The sequence below is a fragment of the Podarcis raffonei genome, chromosome 5 (genome assembly GCF_027172205.1).
Source record: "Podarcis raffonei isolate rPodRaf1 chromosome 5, rPodRaf1.pri, whole genome shotgun sequence".
Taxonomy (NCBI): Eukaryota; Metazoa; Chordata; class Lepidosauria; order Squamata; family Lacertidae; genus Podarcis; species Podarcis raffonei.
In genome coordinates, this window is record NC_070606.1 from 55126300 (window position 1) to 55150194 (window position 23895).

Consider the following 23895-nt stretch of genomic DNA (forward strand, 5'->3'; position numbering starts at 1 on the left):
AGTTTTTTTACTCCCCAGAATATTGGGAACTGTAGGATGGCAAAATTCCCCTCCTACAGTAATACATTTATAAGTCTTTAAGAGAATGGAAAGACTACAAACTATGCATGGTTTGTATCTACAAACCAGATACTGTTTGTATTTCAGTCTTTCAGGTTTTTTGCTAGAACATTTTTACAATGTCCAAGATTTCATCTTTCACAAGACAATGTGACCCTCATCGTTCAGAGTCCCTATTTGCTGTTCCAAATACAAGACTGTTCATAGTGATGTATCACTCTGTTTACATAAACAAAACCTGGCTTTGATGCTGGTGATGCATTGTTTGCATTTTCTTTTATTGTAGGGCATTATGATCTCTTGACTCTGTGGGTAAATGAGGGAGAGCGCCTAATACATGGATCATTCCTTGAGGCAGATAATTGAGTCCCTTCTGGCTATATAATTATATGAGCAAGGTCCAGATCTGCAATAATGGCCAAGACTGAACAGATTGGGGTTGGATTTGCTTTTGGACAGTTGGTACATTGTTTTTGCTAATCCAGCCTGGAAATCTTTCACAGGCAAGCTCTCTTTTAGCCTGCGCTTGGGCCAAAAGCACAAGAATATCCTTTGTGTGTGATTCTGGCAGTTGTAGTTGATGTCTGGGAGTAGCTGAGTACCCCAAGAATATGGAAGCAAACACCTGGCTCATTTTGAATTTGAACAGAGTTCTGGGCTTTTTGGTCCTTGATTTGAATGCCTCCCATAGCTAGGGACAATTGTTGTTGTCGTTGTTTCACCTCCCCGATTCTGTTCACAACAGTGCTTCTTGATTTTTCTTAGGAAAGGACCTAGTGGGGAAAAAAAATAGATTGGACAGTCTCTGCCTCAAACATTTCACAATGGGTTCATGCTGAAATGAAAAGATACTAATGTTGATACAATAAGCCTGCAATCTTACCTGCATAAACCTAGAAGCAAGCTGCAAAGGAACTTAATTTTGAATAGATTTGCATAAGATTATAAAGGGGCATGAAAGCACAGGAGCTCTTGATACACACCGAAACCCCTGGTTTGGATTAAATGCAAGAAGTCCATCAGTGTCACCTCTCACTTCTGTCTCTTGATTTGAGTCAAGAGCAGAGTTCATAGTCTGGAGAGGAAATGTTTTTTTCTTGAAACAGAGAGATCTTGCTGCACAGTAAGATGTTTTCTTAATGGTGAAGTTAAACATAAATCAAATCTTTTTTGCTTCCCCCTTTCCCAAACAGGATCCCTTTTAACAAAAAAGCATCCTATCTAAAATACATAAATTACTGATAGAATAGAAATGTGAAATAGAGCAAGAAAAGGATTATATGGCTTATTGGGCTCAAGATACAAGGTGCTTTTTGCAGATGACACACACTATATTTGCTCATTCCTAATTCTAATGCACTCCCCTTCCTGCTGTGCTAATTTTCTACTTGCAGGTTTTCCCCCTTCCAATGTAGGATGATTATGCACCCAGCAGTGCCCTCTGACCCCTCTGGGCCCTGCGTTTTAAAAAGTCTTGTTCTGCATATGTATCTACTTGTTCAGGAAAGTATAGTTTACAAATGGGGATGACAACAGAATGTTGCAGTGTGGTGTTCCTGTTCAGGTTTCCAGCCAGCCAGCCAGCAGCATTCTTAATTTCAAGATACAGTGGTACCTCAGGTTACATATGCTTCAGGTTACATACGCTTCAGGTTACAGACTCCGCTAACCCAGAAATATTACCTCCGGTTAAGAACTTTGCTTCAGGATAAGAACAGAAATCGTGCTCCAGCTGCGCGGCAGCAGTGGGAGGCCCCATTAGCTAAAGTGGTGCTTCAGGTTAAGAACAGTTTCAGGTTAAGAATGGACTCTGGAACGAATTAAGTACTTAACCCGAGGTACCACTGTATTTCATTCCCACCCTGCCTTGCATTTTTCAGTTCCCACATCTCCAAACAGTTATTCATGTTCTGCATTCATGGAGCATGCCTTCTCCTCAGGTTCACGCCAATTTTCTTTTTTCATTTTCTGCAAACTTTGGGGTTCTCCAAAGACTGTGGATACAAACATTCCTTCCAGTCAATTGCTGGACAAGGGGTAGGGGAGTGAATTATCTACTAATTGCTTCAGATTTGGTTGCCTTTGGAAGTATTTAACTTAACAAAAAAAAAATATTGAAATTTTCTTATGGCTTTCAACACAGAGGGAGGCAGGAAGTTCTATAAGAGAATCAAAGAGTAAAGCCTGTTCCTTTCACTTTATTATCTACATATGAGTTAGATTCAGAGGCAGAATTCATTCATTCTGCTTTAAAGCAGCCCTTCATCAAACAGCGATTCCAGGGTAGTTTAGTCTCATAATTTAGTGTCTTCTTATTTACTACCAGCCCTATGTACGATTTCAGTGATAAGCTATTCTATAAATAATATTCAAATTAAATAGATAATTATTAATTGAATTATTTATTAGTTTTCTACAGAATAGATCCCAACTGCACTCCACATTGGGATCTTGGGGGGGGGGGGTTCCATTCATGCAAATGTAAGCTTTATTTTGTATGCCTGATTGCCATGCAGGAAGGAGGGGGAAAGGAGGTCTTAGGCTGAATCCAATGGTGCCATGGGCCACATCTAGGCCATAGCCCAATAGTTTCTCATTCCTGATCTTTAAGTTATTTGCAACTGGCTTAAAGTGGATTTGTAGTTCATGGTGGCTCATATGTTAGAGTAAAAGAATCACACCATACTATCATACCTAAGAGTGCATGCTCAACTTTCCATTTCCATCAGTGATAGCTATACAGTAGTGGACAGCACAGTTCACTTCCACTGTTAACCTGACCTCCCACCAGCCAAGTTGCTGCAGCATACGGAGGAAGGACAGCAGAGGCAGCAGCAAAACTGATGCACTGGATTGGCTCTGCTGGTGTGTTTGCACTATGCCAACCATGCCACCCCCTTCTGCTTCCCTCTCTCTATCCTGCAACAACGACTCAGCTGGAAGGAGGTCATACAAGCAGTGCAGTCTTACCATGCTGTCTACTAATGTTGCTTTTTTATATAGAAGTTTCATACCACCTATCATGTGGACTTCCCTAAACATGTGTCATGCTGAATTGCACCAAAGATCCATCTAGACCATCACTCTTTCTCTAGTGATGTGCAGCAGGATGCCTTTGGGAAGGTCACAAACAAGGCATGATAGAAATAGCCAACTCCATTCCCTGTTCTCTGTCTTCAGCATCTGGCAGCCAGAATTATACTGTCTCCGAATAAGATGGTTTCTCTTTTAGCTATCATGGCTAATAGCCAATGATAGATGTAGTCTCCATTAATTTGTCTAATACTTTTAAAACACATCTAAGTTAATGACCATCATGAAATTCTGTGGCAATCAATTTTATAATGCTCCATTTGTTTGTCTTGAAACCGTTCCAGTCAATTTCATTGGATGCCCAATTTTTAATGTTTTGACAAAATGTAATTCATTCCCATTCATTCCCCAATAGTGTTCAGAACAATGTAACATTTTGTCACATACCATTGCAATTAAATATTCTTTTTTGCTAACTGAGAAAGGTCCCGTCCCCCTACCCAAGTGACATGCTCCAGCCCTCTGATTTATAGTTGCTTTAGGATGTCTGGTGCCAGAGCTCACAATTACATAGTTCTGAAGAACATTGATTATGAAGAGTATTTATATGGAGGGGATTCATGCAAGCATTTGGATAAGAGTCCCCATATAAATTTGCTGGTGCCTTAATTTGTTCATGCTACCACTTTTATTGGGAATGAAACTACACCAGATTCTATTATAGATGTTGCCACTACATTTGCTTCCTAACCACTCTTTCAGCACCATCTTCTTCGGCATGACATAACTGAATCTCTTTAGCAGCATTTGCATCTAGAGGGCTTAGATGAAAGACCTTGGGATGCCTGGGGCCTTGGCTTCAGAATTGACCTGTATAGTATTTAATTCTATGCACATACAGCTGCAGTAGGCCCTTGTTTGCTCGTTAATTAGCATTAAGGTCATAAGGAGAGTTTGCAGTTGCTTTCCTCCCTTGTTGTTGAGTAAATTAATTCAGCTGTGGGAGGATATTTCAGTCCCAATTTAGTCAGAGTGCTAAGCTCAGGAGGCCAATATGAAAGGCGTGGTGTATCAAAGAATGGAAAGGTGGGAGAGGTCACAACCAGAACAGCTCTCATGGTGCAAACTTGAAGTGATGCAGATGATAATTTTGTAGGAGCAATGGGAGTTCCTTCCCATTGCTCAAGGTCTGATCTCACATTTGGGATTGGATAATCGGTCAGAGAAAATAGATGGGAACAGGGATCTACCTGCAAAACACACACACACACACACACACACACACACACACACACACACTTAAAATGAGGGGTGTCATCATATAGCCATGCATCCTGTGAAGAAAGAGAAACTTGGCATTACTACAGGGGAAGGAAGTAGAATTTGTCCTGCTCTCTATTTTCTGTTCCAAATAATAGTAAAGAATGGGATGACTATTTGGCCTGGGCTGATAACATTGCTGTAGTTATTATGAGCTGTAAATAATAAGCAACCACAAGAAACAGTCTTCAAAAGCATGTGAACTTTGGTTGTTGTAAATCTCAAATCCATGTAACCTTCTTCCTACCATGCCTGGTTTTGCACTGAGTGTAGTATTACCAGATCAATTGATGATAGACCTACATTAATATTACTCACTTAGAACTCATGAAACCTTCCTTGTTTTAAAATTGACACGGGGGCTGAAATTCAACAGATTAAGTCTTTTCAAGTATGAAAATACAATTATGTGGGAAGCTTCACCTGTTGACATTCTGCCTGTCAGGCATCTTATGACATACGTATAGCAAAAGAAGATACAAATTTGCATACAGCACAAAGCAAATGCAAATTTTTATGTAAATTTGTATCCCTTTTGCAAGTGGGTGAAGGCCGCCCAATCTACATGCAGTGTAATGGTCATCAATAGTTCTGTTAATGCCCCTTGGCAACACATCCATAAGAACATAAGAGCCTGCTGGATCAGGTGAATGGTCCATCTAGTCCAACATCCTGTTCTCACAGTAGCCAATCAGATCCTTGTGGAAAACCCACAAGAGTACTCTCCACTCCTGAGTTTCCAGCAACTTTTATTCCAATGCATTACTGCCTCTGACCGTGGCGGCAGAACATAGCCGTTGATAGTCTTGCCTTCCATGAATTTGTCTAATCCTCTTTTAAAACCTTCCAAAAGTTGGTGGCCACCACAGTCTCCTGTTGGAACAAGTTGCATAGTTTAACTGTGTGCTGCGTGAACAAGTATTTTCTTTTTTCTGTCCTGAATAACTCTAGAGTTATTTGACAACAAGAAAAACTTCTCTCTATCCACTTTCTTCAGGCCATGCACAGTTTTATAAACCTACCTCATTTCACCTGTCAAACTTTGTGTCATAAGCTTTGGAGCTGTACACTGAAATCCAAAACCAATTGAAGTTAGTGAGGACTCAGCTACATTAGTCAAGTTACAACATTATAATTGTGTTATAACACTGCAACACCAGATGGCACTGTGGAGCTGAAATCACAAGTCAATGATATTTTCCACTGTGAGCTTACAACAGTTTTTTTCAGAGCGTTTTTTATAGCTGTGTAGATCTAGCCAGAGATTCCTCTCATATATGGAAACTGAAGTTTTTTGGAAGTTTGCTGAGGATGGCCCAATGTAAGACTAGTAATGAAACATCTTTGCAGAAGCTTGCGAAAAGCTTGACCTATCATTCAACATCCAAAAAACTGAAGTGCTGCACCAACAAGTACAAAACAACCCCTCTGCAGCGCCACAAATCCAACTCAGTGGTGTAATGTAGGTAAGTGTTGATCACTTCTCCTACCTGTGCAGTTATCTTTCCACATGGGCCGAAATTGATGCCAAAATCCAGCAATGGCTGAGCTCTGCGAGTGCAGCTTTCTACCAATTGAAGTGCAGATTGAGGACTGGGAGATTCGCAGGGAAACCAAAATGCTTGCTTACAAAGCTATTGTACTAGCAACTTTACTGTATGCTTGTGAAACATGGACCACTTATAAATGCCATCTCCAACTCCTTGAAAGATTCCATCAATGGGAAAAATACGTTTGACTTGGGAAAACAGGCAAACTAATGCCAGTGTACTGGAAGAAGCAAAGATCACCAGTGTCGAAGCAATGATTCTTCAACATCAACTTTGTTGGACTGGTCATGTTGTTCAGATGCCTGATTATCATCTTCCAAAGCAACTACTCTATTCCGAACTTAAAAATGGAAAGCGTAATGTTGGTGGTCAACAAAAGAGGTTTAATGACTCAAGGCAAAATTTAAAAAGTAATATAAACAATGACAACTGGGAAACACCGGTCTGTGAGTGCTCCAGTTGGAGAACTGCCTTTACCAAAGGTGTCATGGGCTTTGACGATGCCCAAACTCAGGACGAAAGGGAGAAATGTGCTAAGAGGAAGAGACACTTGGCAACTCCAACCTGGAAACTATGTCCCCACTGTGGAAGGACGTGTGGATCCAGAATTGTCCTCCACAGTCACTTATGGACTCACTGTTAAGGCCTTGGTCATAGATGACAACCTTACTCGGCTACGAGTAATCGCCAAAGAAGAAAGATTACCCACAGAATCACTAGTCACCACATTTATTAGTAGCTTGCTCTGTTCTGGTCTAATATAAATTTGGGAACTGTATAAAAGTGTTAAAAGGTAAAGGGTAAAGGGACCCCTGACCAGTAGGTCCGGTCGTGGCCGACTCTGGGGTTGCGGCGCTCATCTCGCTTTATTGGCTGAGGGAGCCAGCATACAGCTTCCAGGTCATGTGGCCAGCATGACTAAGCTGCTTCTGGGGAACCAGAGCAGCGCACAGAAACGTCGTTTACCTTCCCGCCAGAGTGGTACCTATTTATCTACTTGCACTGTGTGCTTTCGAACTGCTAGGTTGGCAGGAGCAAGGACTGAACAACGAGAGCTCACCCCATCGTGGGGATTCGAACTGCCGACCTTCTGATCGGCAAGTCCTAGGCTCTGTGGTTTAACCCACAGCACCACCCACGTCCCGTATAGAAGTGTTACAGACATTCTAATTCTATTTCTTATTCTAATTCAGTCCCACTGTTTCCACATCTTCTCATTACTTCTGAGCGTACTTGTGTGTGCAATAAACCCTCAATCACACAACATGCTTGTAATGACTTGCACTCTAATCCATGGAAGCTTGAACCACAGCAAAAAAATGTTTCATTTTTAAGGTGCTACGGGATTTTTTTGTTGCTTTATATTTTGCCAGGAAGCTATGGGGGGGGGGAGGGACAATAACAACAGTGGCAGAAATAAGTGTAAGTGAAGCAATTGGGTCTTCGGCATTTAAAACTGGATGGATAATTCTGCCCTTGCTTTGGCAACAGCATCTGGCATACTAGGAATTATAATGTTCCCTTGAGTGCCCATTAATAAGCCTACATTTCCATCAAGGGAACAGGCGGGTGATGCACAGATCGTCACTATCCTAAAATGAAATTAGAGGCATAATTTATGTATACATTTGTCATACATTTATAATCATGATAACACAAGTGCCTAAAAATAATTTCTAGATCTCTATTGGATAACTCCGTCTCCCCACCTCCACCACACATGCAAACTCCAAGGCAGACATATCTTTTCAAGCAGAGAAAGAGCTCTATGTATAGTTCTAACTGGGTTGTATTTGAAACATCAGTTTATGTGAGTCAGACACAGAAACTTAATGGCGAGTGTGGATGATGATGCAAGATCAAGTAAGGGTGAAGATTTATTCAGGAGTTTGCCTGAATGTGTGTGGACCAAGAGTACAGAAAAGCTGTGGGGTGTCCACAGAATCCTAATCAGGGTTCTTGATCACAATGAGGATTCCACGCATGTTGTTGTTTAGTCGTTTAGTCGTGTCCGACTCTTCGTGACCCCATGGACCAGAGCATGCCAGGCACTCCTATCTTCCACTATGTCCCGCAGTTTGGTCATACTCATGTTTGTAGCTTCGAGAACACTGTCCAACCATCATTGCAAGCATATTCAACCCTTTTGTGCTTGAAAGTCCCCTTCACATCATTCACCTCAACAGCAGAAGATCTGAAATTCAGCTGGCATGGATGGGGATATGAGTTAGGGCATGTGTGTGTGTGTCCCTGCTACCACTCCAGTATGAGCCCATTTGTATTCAGGTGAACATCCGCATAAGGCTAGACAAACACCCTAAATTTGGTAGAAGTGATCTGAATACGCTTTTTGAAACAGAAAAGGGAAAGAAGGGCCTTACTTTGCTTTGGAGCAAATACATTTTCAAACCATTTGCATCCTACTTAAATATGTTAAATCTATATTCAGCATAAGAGAATTTAAACAAGTGCCTCAAACTCTGAACGATTTGAATTGCAAAGTTTCTCTGCGAGCATTTCAGAAAAGGTCCTCTGATTTTCCAAGAGCTCTCTTTTGACTTATAGGTGTTTCCAGACAGGTGTTTCTTGTTGGATCACTGCTCCTCCTGCATGTAAGGATTTCTTTTTCTTTTTAGCATCAGTGTAAAATCATTTTCATCAAAATACAAGCCTACATTTTAAAGAACTGTTGCCAATGATTGATTTACAATGTCTCAGTGATCTCTTTACAGTTTAAGCCCCTGTCTAGATGCACCCATACTGCTAGCACATGTACTCTGAAGGTGCTACATTAGGGATGGGGGGGGGGGACTTTGATTCAGTTTGAATTTAAAGCTGAATCTATCACATTTGCACTTTCAAAAACAACATGAGAACTGAAACAGAGCCCACCTTCCAGAATTTTCACTTAGCCAGATTTTGTGATGCAGTTCTCCAACCAAAGTTCACAAAAACTACATCATAAGGGGAAGCAAAGCATTAAAAGTAATATATCAGTAAAGTTGTCCATGAGGGGGTTGCTTTCCTGAGTGCTCCCTCCAAGCTGCTAACCAATCACATGCAGGCACCAAATGGGTTACCAGGCTTTACTTGCTTCTTTTCTGGTACCAGCTACAAAACAGCAAGTCTAAACCATGGCATGTTCTCTCCCCCACCCGCCCAACAGGTTAACTTGTAGATTTATAGGGGCTGAGGGATGCTGGCAACTAGCCAGCCCCATCACATGCTCCCACTTTGGGAGACTAATTGTTACCACCTGCCTGAGGGGCGCCACCCAGCAGTACTTGCTCGCAGGATGACAAAAATAACATACACCAGTGCATTATTTTCAGAGAAATTGCTTGCAGAAATGTGCACATTAGTCAAAACCACAGACAGTAATGTGTTTATTGAGAGAAATTCACTCTAAAATGCTTAACATTTTTAATGGGGATTTTTGTTTTATTTTTTGCAAATTTCCTCAGAAATGTGAAGAATGGCGTCATTTCAGTTCCTTCAGGTATAACCTCCTGACCAAGTCAACAGAGAAGGCTAAATTGTTGGGCAATGCTTTTATTGGCACTAACCAAGCTTTCATGTTTTCTGGAACTCTCCACCAGACAAAATATAACACGAAGCAGTGGCTGAGGGTGACAAGAGAAAACGAACAAATAAACAGAACACCCCAAATTTGGTCAGCTTGTAAACTCAGTTCCAAAGTGAAAACTGGAGGCTGAATGAGTCCCTCCCAGGCTATGCACCTAGGATTCTGGGATAAAGAAGCAATGGCTGCCCCCCATCTCTAAGAAATTAAAGTCTTGCTTTTAGGCCAGATCTGTATTGGCCAGTTTATTAATATACACTATGTTAACATATATTGATTGACTATATATTAATATATATTAATGGAACACATGGAAATAATAGAAGAGGAAACTGCTATATCATTGTCTATGAGAAGACAACCAGGATTTGTGCTTGCCAGCCATTATGAAGGAGAAGCAATGTGTAGCATTTAAGGAGAAATCTGGAAACTTAGATGATGGTGGCATGAATATGGCTCACTCTACCCCACCTTTACAGAACAATATATATATCTATATTCTTTTTTAGACCACAGCTGCAGGCCCACTTGTTGCTTTGGTTTACATAACCTCAGCCTTCAACTGTGGGGTTTGGCACAACCGCTCAGTTTTTGCCACATAAGCTTGAAGTTAGGTATCCCGTGTCTCTTTTGTAGTGATAAGGAGAAAATCCAGAAGCCAGCAGACATTTAGCTTTAATCTTCTGCAGTTGCCACGGCTGCTCTTTTCTCAGGGCTAATAATATTTTTTTGTCACCAAGCAGCTATATTTCAGCTCTTAAAATGAGCCGAGGATGTTATGCAAGAGGGAGCACGTTTTTCCCAGGTGCTGGCGAGGCGCCGGCGCAATCGCAGGCTGCCTCTGCCTTTTGATTGACAGCACTGTTTTATCTGACGCAAGGAGTGTGTTTTCACTCAAGACAAGTGGAACAAAATCTAATTTGTCTGGAATGGACTCTACTGTGAAATGTTAAACTGACCTTTTCAAGAGAAATTTACTTGATAGTTCCAAGTGAAGCCCCGGCTTTAAGCTAAACCTGTCACCGAGACGTGATTAAATTCCCTTAAATGTACAGCAGTTGCACATATTATTAATGGAAATTGAAATTGGCCTAAATGGTAACCATAAATTTCAAAAGGTGGGTGGGAGGGAAGAATGATGTGAAGGTTAAGGTGCCTTAGACACCCTAGGATTCATCACAATGGATTGAAAACATTGTCTCAGTGCCATGGAACAGCACAGCCTGTCTTCCTTGAATTTACGTGGCCTTTCCCCCCTTTTCATTACTCTCTCCTTTTCCACAGATCCACCAAGGGGCCACATGCCAGTTCCATAGTTATGAGTACTAGTGAAGCAATCTGGCCATCTTCTGTACAAAACACTCCCCCCCCCATGTAATTAATCAGAGAGATTGTCTGTTGCATCAACATTCAATTTCTATACCTGGCTATGCACATTGAAACATATATTACATACACAAACCCTAATCAAGTGCGAAAGGTCTGTGTGTGCATATAAAATTAGAAACATGTATCTTAAAAAACCTCAGTAGCAGAAGCAGCCTAATCATTACTTGGTGCAGTAAAGATGAAAATTAAAGAGATTAATTCAACATGCATTTGCCTGGACACATTTGTTTATCTGTTACATTTGTATGCCACCCATATAATTGAGTTCTTTCAGCAGTTTACAGACCGCTGAAAACACTCCACTCCAGCTCCCCACTATGCAAAAAATTGTAAGAATACTAAAACCAGATAAAAATCAGGACAAATGCAGCAGCTAAAAACAATTTGAAACCAGTATAAACCCATCAAGAGGAATAACTTAGTGCAAAGCTCTAAAAGCATTAAAATGTCTATTATAATTGAAAGGCCTGGGAGAAAAATAGCATCTTTACACGGCACTTAAAAGAACATAGTGTGGTCATCAGATGAGCCTCTCTGTGGAATATAGTTCTTAAGTGTGATTGGGCATGCATGTATCTTGTGTTTTTATGAAGATTAATAGCTCATACGTAGGGTCAAGACGTTTGACTGCACTCTCTAGTTAAATGAGCAGGAACAAAACATTGCAATAGTCCCTTTTATTAAAGCATGTGAATACTGAAAACTCTATCGTAAATTATGACCAAATAGTAAATGGATCTTCTCGCATACCATTTATTTTTGCCATGGAATCTATGCCCGATTTTCCTTGTGCTCCATTATGTTATGACGGCCTAAAAATAAGACACCATTTGATCTGTTGCAGGCATTGAACTACAAAAATCGTTTTGGAAACATGGAACAGCTCATTTCAAAAACATCAGGCTATGTCTCCATGACACGCAAACACCAGTGTATCAATTCATTAATAGACTGCTTGAACACTTCACCTTGGCCGCAGCACACTGTTGTATGCTTGATACATAATGTGTGCTCTTGACCATTTTTCTTCAGCACATTTTTTCTTCAGGCCTCAGAAACTATATTAATCTTCTGCTGTATGCTTTCATTTCATTTCCTGTAAAAATACATCTTCCACTGCTGGAATTGACCTCAGGTTAGGTGTCAAGGGAACAAATTACCACTCCATATCCCAGGAGAAGCTATAAATAGACTGCTTTATAACCCAGTTGATCCCCTAGATATATCGTAATAAATATACTGCTAATGACACAAAGGGCTCAGATGCTTCTTAACTTAGTGTACTAAATTTTAGAGACACAGAAGATTCAGGGTAAGTTTTAATGCACTAATTTTAATGCATTGATTTTCATCTGTGCCTGGTAAGGGAAAGACAAGGTAGATATTTGACACCTATTCTCTGCTGTGGTATTTCCTCCAACCAGGAGGCCCACAGCTGCCTTACCAACCAGTCCTTGGGCCTAGTGGGGTTGTTCTGAATGCCAAGTCAATCCAGAACAAAATCTGACTCGTCTATGATTTATCAACCTGGTCCACACAAATGTTTGGGACTCCAGAGAGTAGCTCACATCTACTTGCAACGTTTCTTTATGTAACTGTGTATTTTAGTAATGTTTTCCTTAAGTTGCCTGCTGTTGCTTCAGTTTTTTTGTACACTGGTTAGAGATATTTCTAGTTATTAAGTGGTATAGAAATTTGATGCTTTTTGCTTTTGAATTATGGTGCTGGAGGAGACTCTTGAGAGTCCCATGGACTTCAAGAAGATCAAACCTATCCATTCTTAAGGAAATCAGCCATGAGTGCTCACTGGAAGGACAAATCCTGAAGCTGAGGCTCCAATACTTTGGCCACCTCATGAGAGGAGAAGACTCCCTGGAAAAGACCCTGATGTTGGGAAAGATGGAGGGCACAAGGAGAAGGGGACAACAGAGGACAAGATGGTTGGATAGTGTTCTCGAAGCTACCAGCATGAGTTTGACCAAACTGTGGGAGGCAGTGGAAGACAGAAGTGCCTGGCGTGCTCTGGTCCATGGGGTCACGAAGAGTCAGACATGACTAAACGACTAAACAACAACAACATAGAAATTTTAAAAACCACAATCAAGTCATTTTGCTCCTGCTTGGTGTTTTTTGCTGCTATGCCTCACCACTGGTGGAGGAACAGGGATGCAGGGGGAGCACACCGCCCCTGGTGGCATGATCCCAGTGGAGTGCCATTGCCGCTGCCCCCATGCACTGGGCACCACGCCTCTGTAGGTGGCACACCATGCCCCCAGGACACGTGCCACGCCCCCAGGACGCACACCAGCCATGCCCCCATCTGCTCTCCACCCTGCCCACTGGAGCTTGAAGCTCCGCTACTGTGCCTCACTAAGCTAAGACAAGCTTTGGCTTAGTATGTAGTCTGAACCAGGATTTGTTTTTAAGCTTTCTCCTCACTCACCACACATTCTAACCAAGAACGTTTTGGAAGCATGGAACATCTCATTTTGAAACTTATGGAATAAAGCCAGGTATTACACTCGAGTGCCCTGTGCGTTTGGTTTGATTCCTTAAGAACTGAAACCTATGAACTATTAAATAAATGTAATGGTTCTACAGTGGTTTATGATAGCAAGACGTGGGCAACTTACACCCACCAGGAGCAACTCCTCAGCGTCTTCCATATGTGCTACGTCAGGAAGATTTTGGGCATCACATGGCAGGACAGAATCTCGATCAAAGATGTGCTCTCTCAAGCCCACATTCCCACTATGTTTGCATTCCTGTCTTAGCAACATCTATGGTCATGTAGGCAGGATCTCCAAAGACATGGTCTACAGGGAGCTGGCTTCAGGCAGACTAACTCTGTGTTACAAAGATTTCTGCAAATGTGACATAAAGGCTGCCAACATGAACCCTGCCATGTGGAAATCTCTTGTGGATGACCACAACATCTGGAGAGTGAGGTCATGTGTGCATAGCAGTGACCACAGGAGGAATGACCTCTGGGAGCAGCGCAGAAAAAAGAAATGCCATGGTACACCTGCATAAGCACAACCAAATGCCTTCATCTGCCCCAGCTGCAACAAAACATCTCTCTCTCTTATCGGTCTCTCTGCAACCACAGCAGGCAGTGTAACTCTCTACTGGTTTATCCCCAAAGGTGCACTCTTCCATTGTCTCCCAAGACAGACAGATGCCAACCACGCTGTGTCAAGAATATTAGTGCAGATTAAAAAATCCCACATGCTTTACAAATTCTCTACCTGCAGGAGTTGGTATGATAACACCTGTGTCAACTGCCTTTGAAAGGCAAAATTCCTTTCAACTCTACTGAAACCTGTCAGAGGCAGTATGCTTCTGAGTACCAGTTGCTGGAAACTACAGGAGGGGAGAGTGTCTTGCTTGTGGGCTTCCCACAGGTGTCTGGTTAGCCTGGGAGAACAAGATTCTGTACTAGATGAGCCACTGACCTGATCAAGTAGCCTGCTCTTTGTAGTACCTGTTTTCTTCTAGTCCAAAGCACTGTGGTTTTCGGAAACCTCCTTCCATGTCAAACTTTTGCTATGTTTTTTCTAAGGCAAAGTTGTGATCTGTGTGGGTGATGGGGAAGATCATATCATGTCAGACCCCTTTGATAGATGGTGAGGGGTGAGGAGCCACCTGCTGTTTGCTCCCAAGTGCAAAACTCATTTGCCACCCACCAAGCCTGCATGATATTCTGGCTATTTACATCCATTGGAAATCTAATAGTTTGCTGATGATTCTATCATTTGGGGGAGCCAAATGTAGTTATTAATGTGATATATAGCAAAAGTTGGTGACAGAGGCAAAACAAGAAAATGAACTCCTTAATACCCAAGTGCTTAGGGAACGGGATTGAACAGATGAAGTCACTTTTCACATTCTAAGATAAGCCATATGGTTGTGACAAATGATTTTAAGCTGTACTTTTCTGGAAGGGTGGCATTTATGGGTTCCTAGAAACTTGTTTAATTTTCAGCTAAGGGAAGCAGTAAACAAACATAAAGCAGTAGCTGTGAAGAGACTCTTGTCATTATGCTTGGTGCTGACAGTAACTTGGAATTGGGGCATAACATGAGCTGCGTGTCCTCTGATAATCTTCAGCATGACCTTCATGAAGGCCCCCGTTGTAAAATTTTGCTGCCTTCCTAACGCAACCCCATGCCCATACCCATGCACTGTCTTGTACCCAAGTAAATTAGACTTCCTCCAGCCCACCCAACTGACAGGGAGAACAGTGCATGGGGAGGGTTAACCATGAGTGTGTTATCATGAGTAAGTGCATATAGGTGAGTAGGAGTAAGTGTATGTGTGAGAACGAGTGAATGTTTGTGTAAATGCCTCCACTAGCCCCACTCCACTAACTAACACAAAGCCAGTGGTCCCATCTCTCCGCCCCTGCATGTGGCTCTCAGTGGCTCATAGGCAGCTCACCCCTGTGGCATAAGAGTGAGTGGTTGAATGCTATTTTGGCCCTGGGTGAAGAAACTCACAATGAGGCTTTCCTGTCAGCATGAATACATGAGTTACATCAGTTTCTCATTCCTGAATCTACATTCCTGGTTGAGCTTCCAAGTGCTCAAAGTCATAGGTAGTGTTGGAAGAAGGGGATTGAGTATGAACCTCCATCAGCTGCAGCTTGTTCAGTAGCACCCTCCTCTTTAGAGTACCTCTGAAGAGAAAGACAACCCTTAGCATAAGAATGTAGGATGAGTTTTTCTGGATGAGACTAAAGGCCCACCCAGCCCAGCTTTCTGTTCTCACAGGGGCCAATCAGATGCCTATGGGAAGCCTGCAAGCAGGACCTGAACATATTTAACTTAGCTCCATCAAAATCAGTAGGACTTCTGAGAAAACATGTATAGGGTTGCTGCCAGACCGCACTCTGTTTGCAGAAGGCATTCACACACATTCTGTAAGTTTAGGTTTGTACATGTAAAGCGGATTAAAGTGCTCTGGCTCCCTAGCACAACAAATCCACTTTACAAAACCACAGGCTTTTTGCAGCTAGAAAAGTGACAGGAAAATACAGTAAAAGGGTGGGATGAACAAATGACCAATGGGAAGATTTGTAAACACTCCACAATCAAATCAGGATTGCCATATAACCACCCCATTAAAAAAGCAACAACTGAATGAATGCTGAATATGGGTCTGACATAGCCCAATACCATGTAAGTTGCATGCAACCAAATCAGAATAAATACTGAATAAACAGGTCATTTGGAGAAGCTCTAGGATGTGAGCACTGATGTGAAATACACTGTTCTTTCTCTTTCAGAATTCTGATATGGAACCAACCTTCCTACCACTCACTCAAGGGCGTTTTTAAAAATTTAACTATAGACCATATTTTTGGACAAATTCTCCCTAGGCGGTAACTTAAAATGTCGCTCATCTTGACTTAAAATGTACTACTGCAAGATATTTTCACGTGGCGAGAGGGAGCCACAGAGTCACCCTCCCACCCAGGCCACTTTTGCTTCCCTGGACAAGCCTGGGGTGCAGCAAGGCAGTGCCATGATCAGGGCAACCTACTCGCCTCCAGTTGAGATGAACAACAGTGACACCGCTGCTGGGAGGGCAGCTCCACAACTCTGTCCATACACACATGCTACTATGTACTGGACTTTGTAGGGGAAACCATCTACAGTGGTACCTCAGGTTACAAACACTTTGGGTTACAGACTCCGCTAACCTGGAAGTAGTACCTCGGGTTAAGAACTTTACCTCAGGGTGAGAACAGAAATCGTGCGCCGGTGGCGCAGCATCAACGGGAGGCCCCATTAGCTAAAGTGATACCTCAGGTTAAGAACAGTTTCAGGTTAAGCACGGACCTCCGGAATGAATTAAGTACGTAACCAGAGGTACCACTGTACTTTTGGCCTCTGCAGTGATTCATAGGGTCAAATGTATAGGCTGATTTTATTTTTTAGAGACAGAAAAAGTCAACCTACAATTCTGAAATAGCCGCAGAAGGAGCAAATGAGCTCTTGCTTTAGAGCTGGTATTGTTAGAGTAGCTTCAGGTGACTGCTTTGTGCACCGTAAGGTATCCTTGTTTGCCTCCCTCGTATCAGCAACAGAAAGCTCTTTTTAAATCATGGGTGCAACGTGTGTTTTGATCTGCACATGTAACATTCTGAACAGTATTCAATAATCCATCCTCATATTGGTTTCAGTTTTTGAAACCAAAACTGGTTTCATGGTGAGGTCAGGGAGGAAACGGTCTATAATCCAGTCTCTCTTTACAATACTAATTACCAGGGTTGTAGCTGTTGTAAGGCCATCGAACAGAACAGCACCCTTGAACTGGTCTTTTTGAACGTTCTGAAAAGAAGTTTTCTGAAGTCTTTGAGCCAGCCTGTCTTTGAAGTGAATGTTCCATATGTTAAGACAGGTGGTACATAGCATCTGAATGAATGTAAAGGGAAATGTCCAAGATATAAATGTAGAAAAAGCCAGTTAATGATCAAAACACTACTGGCTGCAAAAGACCTTGGAAAATTAGACATGCATCATAGCTAGAGATGTCACTATGTTTGTCTCCTTGGCCTAGAATATGAACCTGTGTAACTATTAAAGCCACCACAAACACGAGAAAAGCAATATAGCTTTAGAGCAGCCTTCCCCGACCTGATAGTTTTCAGATGTATTACACTACAATGCCCATCAGCCCCATTAAGCATCCCCGTTAAGAGAGAGGTGTAATGGGTATTGTAGTTCAGACTACAGCAACTTGGCAGTCAGCAAGCTGGAGACTGCTGCTCAAGAGTTATTCTCTCTCTTGGACATCATTTTAAGTGAGAGAATAACTTAATTCCTCTCTCTCAACCACTTTAGTTTGTTCATTTGGCATTCTACTTGTTTGTCAGTCTGCCTTTTTTTTTTTTTTACATGGTGCTAAGGTATCAGACTAGAGAACAGTACCTTTGTTTAAAAACTGAAATAGCTTAAAAAGTTAAATGTAATTAAATAGACATTTGGCGTTTCTCTGTGGAGGGGGGTTGTAAAAAAAATTAATCAGCTGAGCATGATCATTTCTTATGACTGATATGTATTGCAAATACACAGTGAGGGGGAAAATATATCAGAATAAAATCTGGTATAAACGTTTAGGAACATAGGAAGCTGCCTTTTACAGAGTCAGGCTATTGGTCCATCTAGCTCAGAACTGTCTGCACTCATCTAGGGTTTGATGATCTCTCCCAGCCTACTCTGAGATGCTAGGTATTGAACCTGGAACCTTATGCAGGATGCGCTACCACTGATCTACAGCACAATGCTACATTTTAACTTCAAAAACCAATTTGATTCCCAGTACATTTTCAAAGGGGGTGGGATATAAAAGGCAAGACAGTGCAATAGCTTTCTTGAAGACTGACAGAAGCTTTCTATGTATGTTCAGAATAACATAATGTGTTTCAACACTGAGCTTTCTACTCAACTGCCTCCCACACCTGTTTTTAAGGTGGTCAATAAAAAAATAGGGTGGAAGAATTTAAAATATATTGCCGTGCCATTCATATTGGAATGAAAGTTGTTCAGGATAAAAATAAAAAATTTCATGATGAAACCTATCCCAGTTGTTGCAGACATTTTAAAGATCTAGGAAACAAACAAACAAAAAAATGTGGACTCCGCTTGACCAGTAATAAATTGTTAATTTTCATGCACAAGAGGCAACTCACTAGAGCTTGTTTTTTTAGTTGCTTCACTGCCTGTGGAAAGTCAGTGTTGCACATGTAGGTGCTTAGTTCTTTATTCACGGAACACCAATTCTTCTGTTTAATCACTTGGGCCCTGTGGCTGAAGCCTGATCTTCCCCAATGCCTGATCTTCCCCAATGCAAGTCTTGCCAACTAACTCTTCTCTCCTGCTGGGTGTCAGGTGATAAACTGACTGGATGTTGCTGCTTTCTTGTTTCCAAATATTTCTGTCCAAAAGGGGAACAAGACAATTGTTGAATAGAACAAGACAATTGTTGGGAGCTGAGAACAGAGGCAAATTGAGGGGAGTGCAACTGTTTTGGTCACACTGGGCACGGAGCTTCAGGGGCACTGCAGGGGACGCCACAACTATCCTTTAGAATGAAGCACAAGAATTATGGGGAGCAGCTCAAATTGATGACCCCAAGGTCTACCACTGCTCCCAATCTTGATGCACACAAGTCATTACCAATGATACCTGGCAGTCAAAACAAGCTGCTAACAACCAGGTCCTGAGCTCAGAAATTCCCTGTGCACACACAAGTTCTGAGTTCATCATTCTGAATGATTGCTTATGAAATCTGGGTGCTCCAGTCATGTCTCTTATTTGCTCTCCCCCTCTCCCCGTGGTACAGGTAGTTCACACATCACACCTGTTCACAGGTGCAACCATGAAGTCAACAATATCCTGCAGCCATGGACATTTTCTGTCTGTGTCATCCATGTATCCTTAATACAAGTACATTTTTCTGCATTTGAATTAGACACCTGTTATTTGGGAGGTCTCAGGGAAATGCAAGAACAGAATTTCAAATGTGCAAGAGCTCAAGTAAAACAAGTCACACGTTTCTGATCAGGGAAATTTTAAAAAAATGGCATTAAGCAATATAGTGAAATGTTGCATTGCAGCCGGCAGCCTCAAACATTCCTGTGTACAATGCTTAAGAAACAGGTGACAATTTCCTTAGGGTTCATGTATTCAGTGGATGCAGATTGCCTATTATCATTCTGAAATACTGCGAGGAGCAAATTGAGATATTGTCCTGACAGTGGGCGGACTAATGGAATCTGGTGACTTTAAATAAAGTGTGCAAGTTATTTTGTTATAATACCATAATAGAAATGTCATATGTCTGACAGAAGAAAAAAGGAGGAGAGAGTGTGAGAGAGCAACTGTCAATGAATAATAATGAAGTTATTTAAATGCCAAGATCTTTGGGAGGGGAAAAAACATGGTACAAAATAAAAATTATTCCGGGTATGTATAACAAGGTTTGAGCTAAATTTATCAGGCAGGAGCTGGGTGGGTGGAGAGCAAGGTTAGCGCTGGTATAGTTAGATAAACCATAAGGGATGGGAAGATCAGGAAGTCATTATTCTCCTTGTTTTATTTCCCCTTGGAAACACTCCCGAAATAATGTTGAATCACAGGTATAAATGTTAAATTTGTGGTTTAAATTTATCCCTCTCTCATTATTAGATTTGTAATTTGCTCTATGCACACCAGTTTTAAATGAAACAGATGGATTTTATGTCCCTCAATAGGCCAATGATAAACACAAAAATCATAAATGAGCCTAAGGAACAAAATGAGGAGACCTGCAAAATGCAGGGTTTAAAATTATTGCTCTTAAGATCCACAGCCCAATCCTGTGCCTGTCCAGAATCAAATTCCTCATGGTCCAATTAACTGTGTAGCAGCATTCTCCAACATGGTGCTTGCAGGCATAGCACCCAAAACATACCATGGCACCCATGTAACACCAATTCTTGCCTGGACGCATTGTCTGCCATTTTATTTCTGAGCCGAAATCAAGTCACAGTGTGTATGAGTCCAGGTGTGTGATTATTAGCAAGTTTTATTAGCTATTATTAAAAGCATAATGTGTGCAGGTGTGTGCCTTTTAGGTATTTAGGATAAAAATATTGAAATTATTGAAATCCATAGAAGCATTCCTGATCTTATGACTGCTGATGAGTTCTTGTTAAAAATATCTCTCTGAAACACTTCTAACAGCCCAATGCCCATTCTAACTATAGCAAAGATGCACTAAATAAGTATTTGGCTATTAATAATTAATTGATTAATTAAATTTATATCCCACCCTTTGCCTCAAAGGTACCCAGGGTAGCAAACACAGAAAAAAGTAAAACAATACAATTAAAAATAAAATAAAAATTACAATTTAAACATTTAAAAACAATAAAAAATTATAAAGACTTTTAATACTGTTGCATTGAAAATTCATTGGGGTGGGGATAGCTGACAATTCTGAACCAGGTTCTTAGTTGATCTGATGACCTTGGAACTTTTCTAAATGTCTGATTTTTTTGCTGACAATTATTTCTGAATTTAATGTATGCCACTGTTCACTCAGATGTATGCCAGATAGCTAGCATCTGTGTCTAGACGCTTTCAATATGTGAGTTTGTCCCACTGCTTAATTTCTAAAAAGAAGTGGTAATAGGATTCAGGGGTGTCTAGATGCCATGTTCTCATCCCAGGAAACATTTCTCTCTCAAATGTGTGCAAATTGGTGTTTTTAATTAGGGATCTCTTAACTTTGGACACAATTTCAGCATCCAAATGGCTATGTAGCCCCCAAATAGGCAGAATATAAATACTGTAAATAGTTCCAAATCCAATGTATTATGGAAGGTGAAACCAAGGCCTTTTAATAATTCTACATGCCCAGTGCATTTTGAGGGAGAATCCTCCTTATTGGCACCTATAAGGTATACAGTATTAAACTATGCAGGTTTCTGTCGGGGGGGGGCATGCTTTAATTCAGATACCCACACTCCATCTTCATATTTAAATATACACAGCAAAATGAATCAAATCATGGGTGTCAGTCATTTGGCACTTAGCAAGATATCTATTGTCTTGGTTAGCCAACTCTGTAATAATCATAGTCTTATGAACCATCACTGAATAGACAGCGAAATGACCTGCAAAAATAGAACAATGAAGTAGTTGCTAAGCTGTCATGATATCATTTTCTTTTTCCAATATGAGCAAGCGTTTTCTTTACTGAGCAAACATCTTGAATTGTAGCACTTGGCTTGAGTGGAATAAATCCGCTACGCTATCTCAACATGATCTTAAGGCTGAGATTGGTATCTGGCAAAGAAGTAACTCAGTCTCTTGTTGTCATGACACTTGGCATTTACGACAAACATTACCACCACCTCTTAGAACTAGATTAACATTTCTTATTGTAGGCATTTATGTTGGAATGGCATCGGGAGGATGCAATTTTAATTTTTCCTAATCCAATTTAAATGCAAATGTTAACCACTCACATGATGGCATGTGTACATAATTAAGTGTCATTATATACTACACGAATCACTCAGAAAGCTCCAGAGAGCTATTTTGCTGCATGTCTAAACTTGGAAACCAGCCAAACAGTTTACATCTTAGTTTTGCTTTGGTGTTTATGCTTACTAAAGTTTTCTTAAATTACAGGTCAACAGATTATGGGACAACATATGAAAAACTGAATGACAAAGTGGGTCTGAAGACCATTCTTAGCTACCTCTATGTCTGCCCAACTAATAAGCGCAAGGTAAGTGACAACATATGATTGGTTTAACCCTGACAGAAAATTTACATTGATTGTTAGTTAATATTTACATAGTGTTACCAATGTTCCTGAATAACAAACAAACAAAAACAAGTCGTTTACAATTTAGATGGTCTTGTACCTTCTTTTTAATGTTCATTGCATCCTGGTTCTCATGCTGCTTTTTGACGAATGGCAATCTTTCATAATACTATATAGCCCTTTTTAATTATTCAGTGAATGCATGGATAGGGAGAATATTATCTCTTCCCTTATCTTCACTCCCATCTCCTTGTATTACCTGTCCATGTATTCAAGTGAAGGTGAGAACAGAGACCTACAGGTGTATAACATATGCACATTCGGGAACCATGCAAATGGCCAGGTCCCTGATCATAAATATGAAATATTCATATGTACGTGTGTCTGCACCTGCATAGAGCTCTTTGCGCAAAAGCAGATGAGCATGTGGGTGGCAGGGGAAGAAAGCAGCATTGCAATCCTGCTCCGTACACGTTTAGTGTATGAGTGGAAAAGATGTAGACATGGCCATGCTTTCTTCCAGCCTGAAGCTTTCGTCTTGGTGTTCTACTGAAATGGCATGAGAAACATCCTAGTGAGACTATAGGATGGGAATTGATTCTATACATCCAGCCAATGAGGAGCTGCATAGGGAACCTCTGAACTGTCCTTTTTGACATCATTAACCCAATCCCCAGCCTCACTTTCTGCAATATAGCCTTTGATGTTTTCCATTTGACTCCACTGAAGTGTTTTAATCCTTTGCTTGCTTTATACTGCAATATTGTGGGGTTGTTTGGTTAAAACATTTTGGTTAAAACATGTTTTAAAAAAACCAGGGCTAGTCACAAACCGTATACTACATACTGAATAAATTTAAGAAGTAGCTGGATGCAGGAGAATGAAGAGCTACAAGATGCTTGATGAAATATATCCCTGGAAAACAAGGAATTTTGCAATGTTATTATGACCTTTGCATGTGACACATTATTAACCAATTAAAAGTTATCTAGAAACATTGCCAAAAATGTGTTCTTTCTAAACAAAACAAAACAAAAACCTGCAACATTTCAGATATACAAAACTGTTATTGTATTCAGATTCACATGTCTCGTATTCTTTAACAGTGTTGAATACAATAAATTTGGGAATAAGTTTGATTCACCCATACTGAAAATGCACAAGATAAATAGTATGAAGCCTGAAGTTATTTTGTTTCTTCTTGAATTAGGATGAACTCATTGTTGGGAAAGGGAAACGGCTCATTAAGATGTTAGAGCCTCATCTATAGAGGCCAGATTGTATTTAAAGTTGTTTGCCTTTTAAGTACTCCCAATAGTGAGCTGAAAAGGATTTGACAAAATCCTGCAGAGAAAATGCATCCCAAAGCCCGGAAGGTTTTAATCATACGAGCACCCCACTGAGCAACAATTTATGAAGGATTTGTAATACGGGAAATGCTCACAAAAGAGGGATAGTTATTGTTGTTGTTTTCTCCTCGTGTACATATGAACAGCTAATCTTGCTTAGGACAGACAAGAAGTTTTAAGAACACTGAAAATAATTTGGGAAAGGCTTCACTTCCAGGGCCAGCCTTACCATTTGCTGGGAGCAGCTGTTGGAGGACAAAGGTTGTGTGCCTGTCTTGACTTCTCA

The 23895-nt window shown here is 40.9% G+C and overlaps 1 protein-coding gene across 6 annotated transcripts in view; it reads left to right on the forward strand.

Moving 5' to 3' along the window:
- SORCS1 (sortilin related VPS10 domain containing receptor 1) overlaps positions 1 to 23895 on the forward strand; it is a 362307-nt gene that overhangs the window by 157739 nt on the left and 180673 nt on the right. For all 6 annotated transcript variants that reach the window (XM_053389262.1, XM_053389264.1, XM_053389265.1 and 3 more), the window contains exon 3: positions 22122 to 22221. In XM_053389262.1, coding sequence (XP_053245237.1) covers positions 22122 to 22221 — 100 coding nt within the window. The remainder of the gene's footprint in view (positions 1 to 22121; positions 22222 to 23895) is intronic.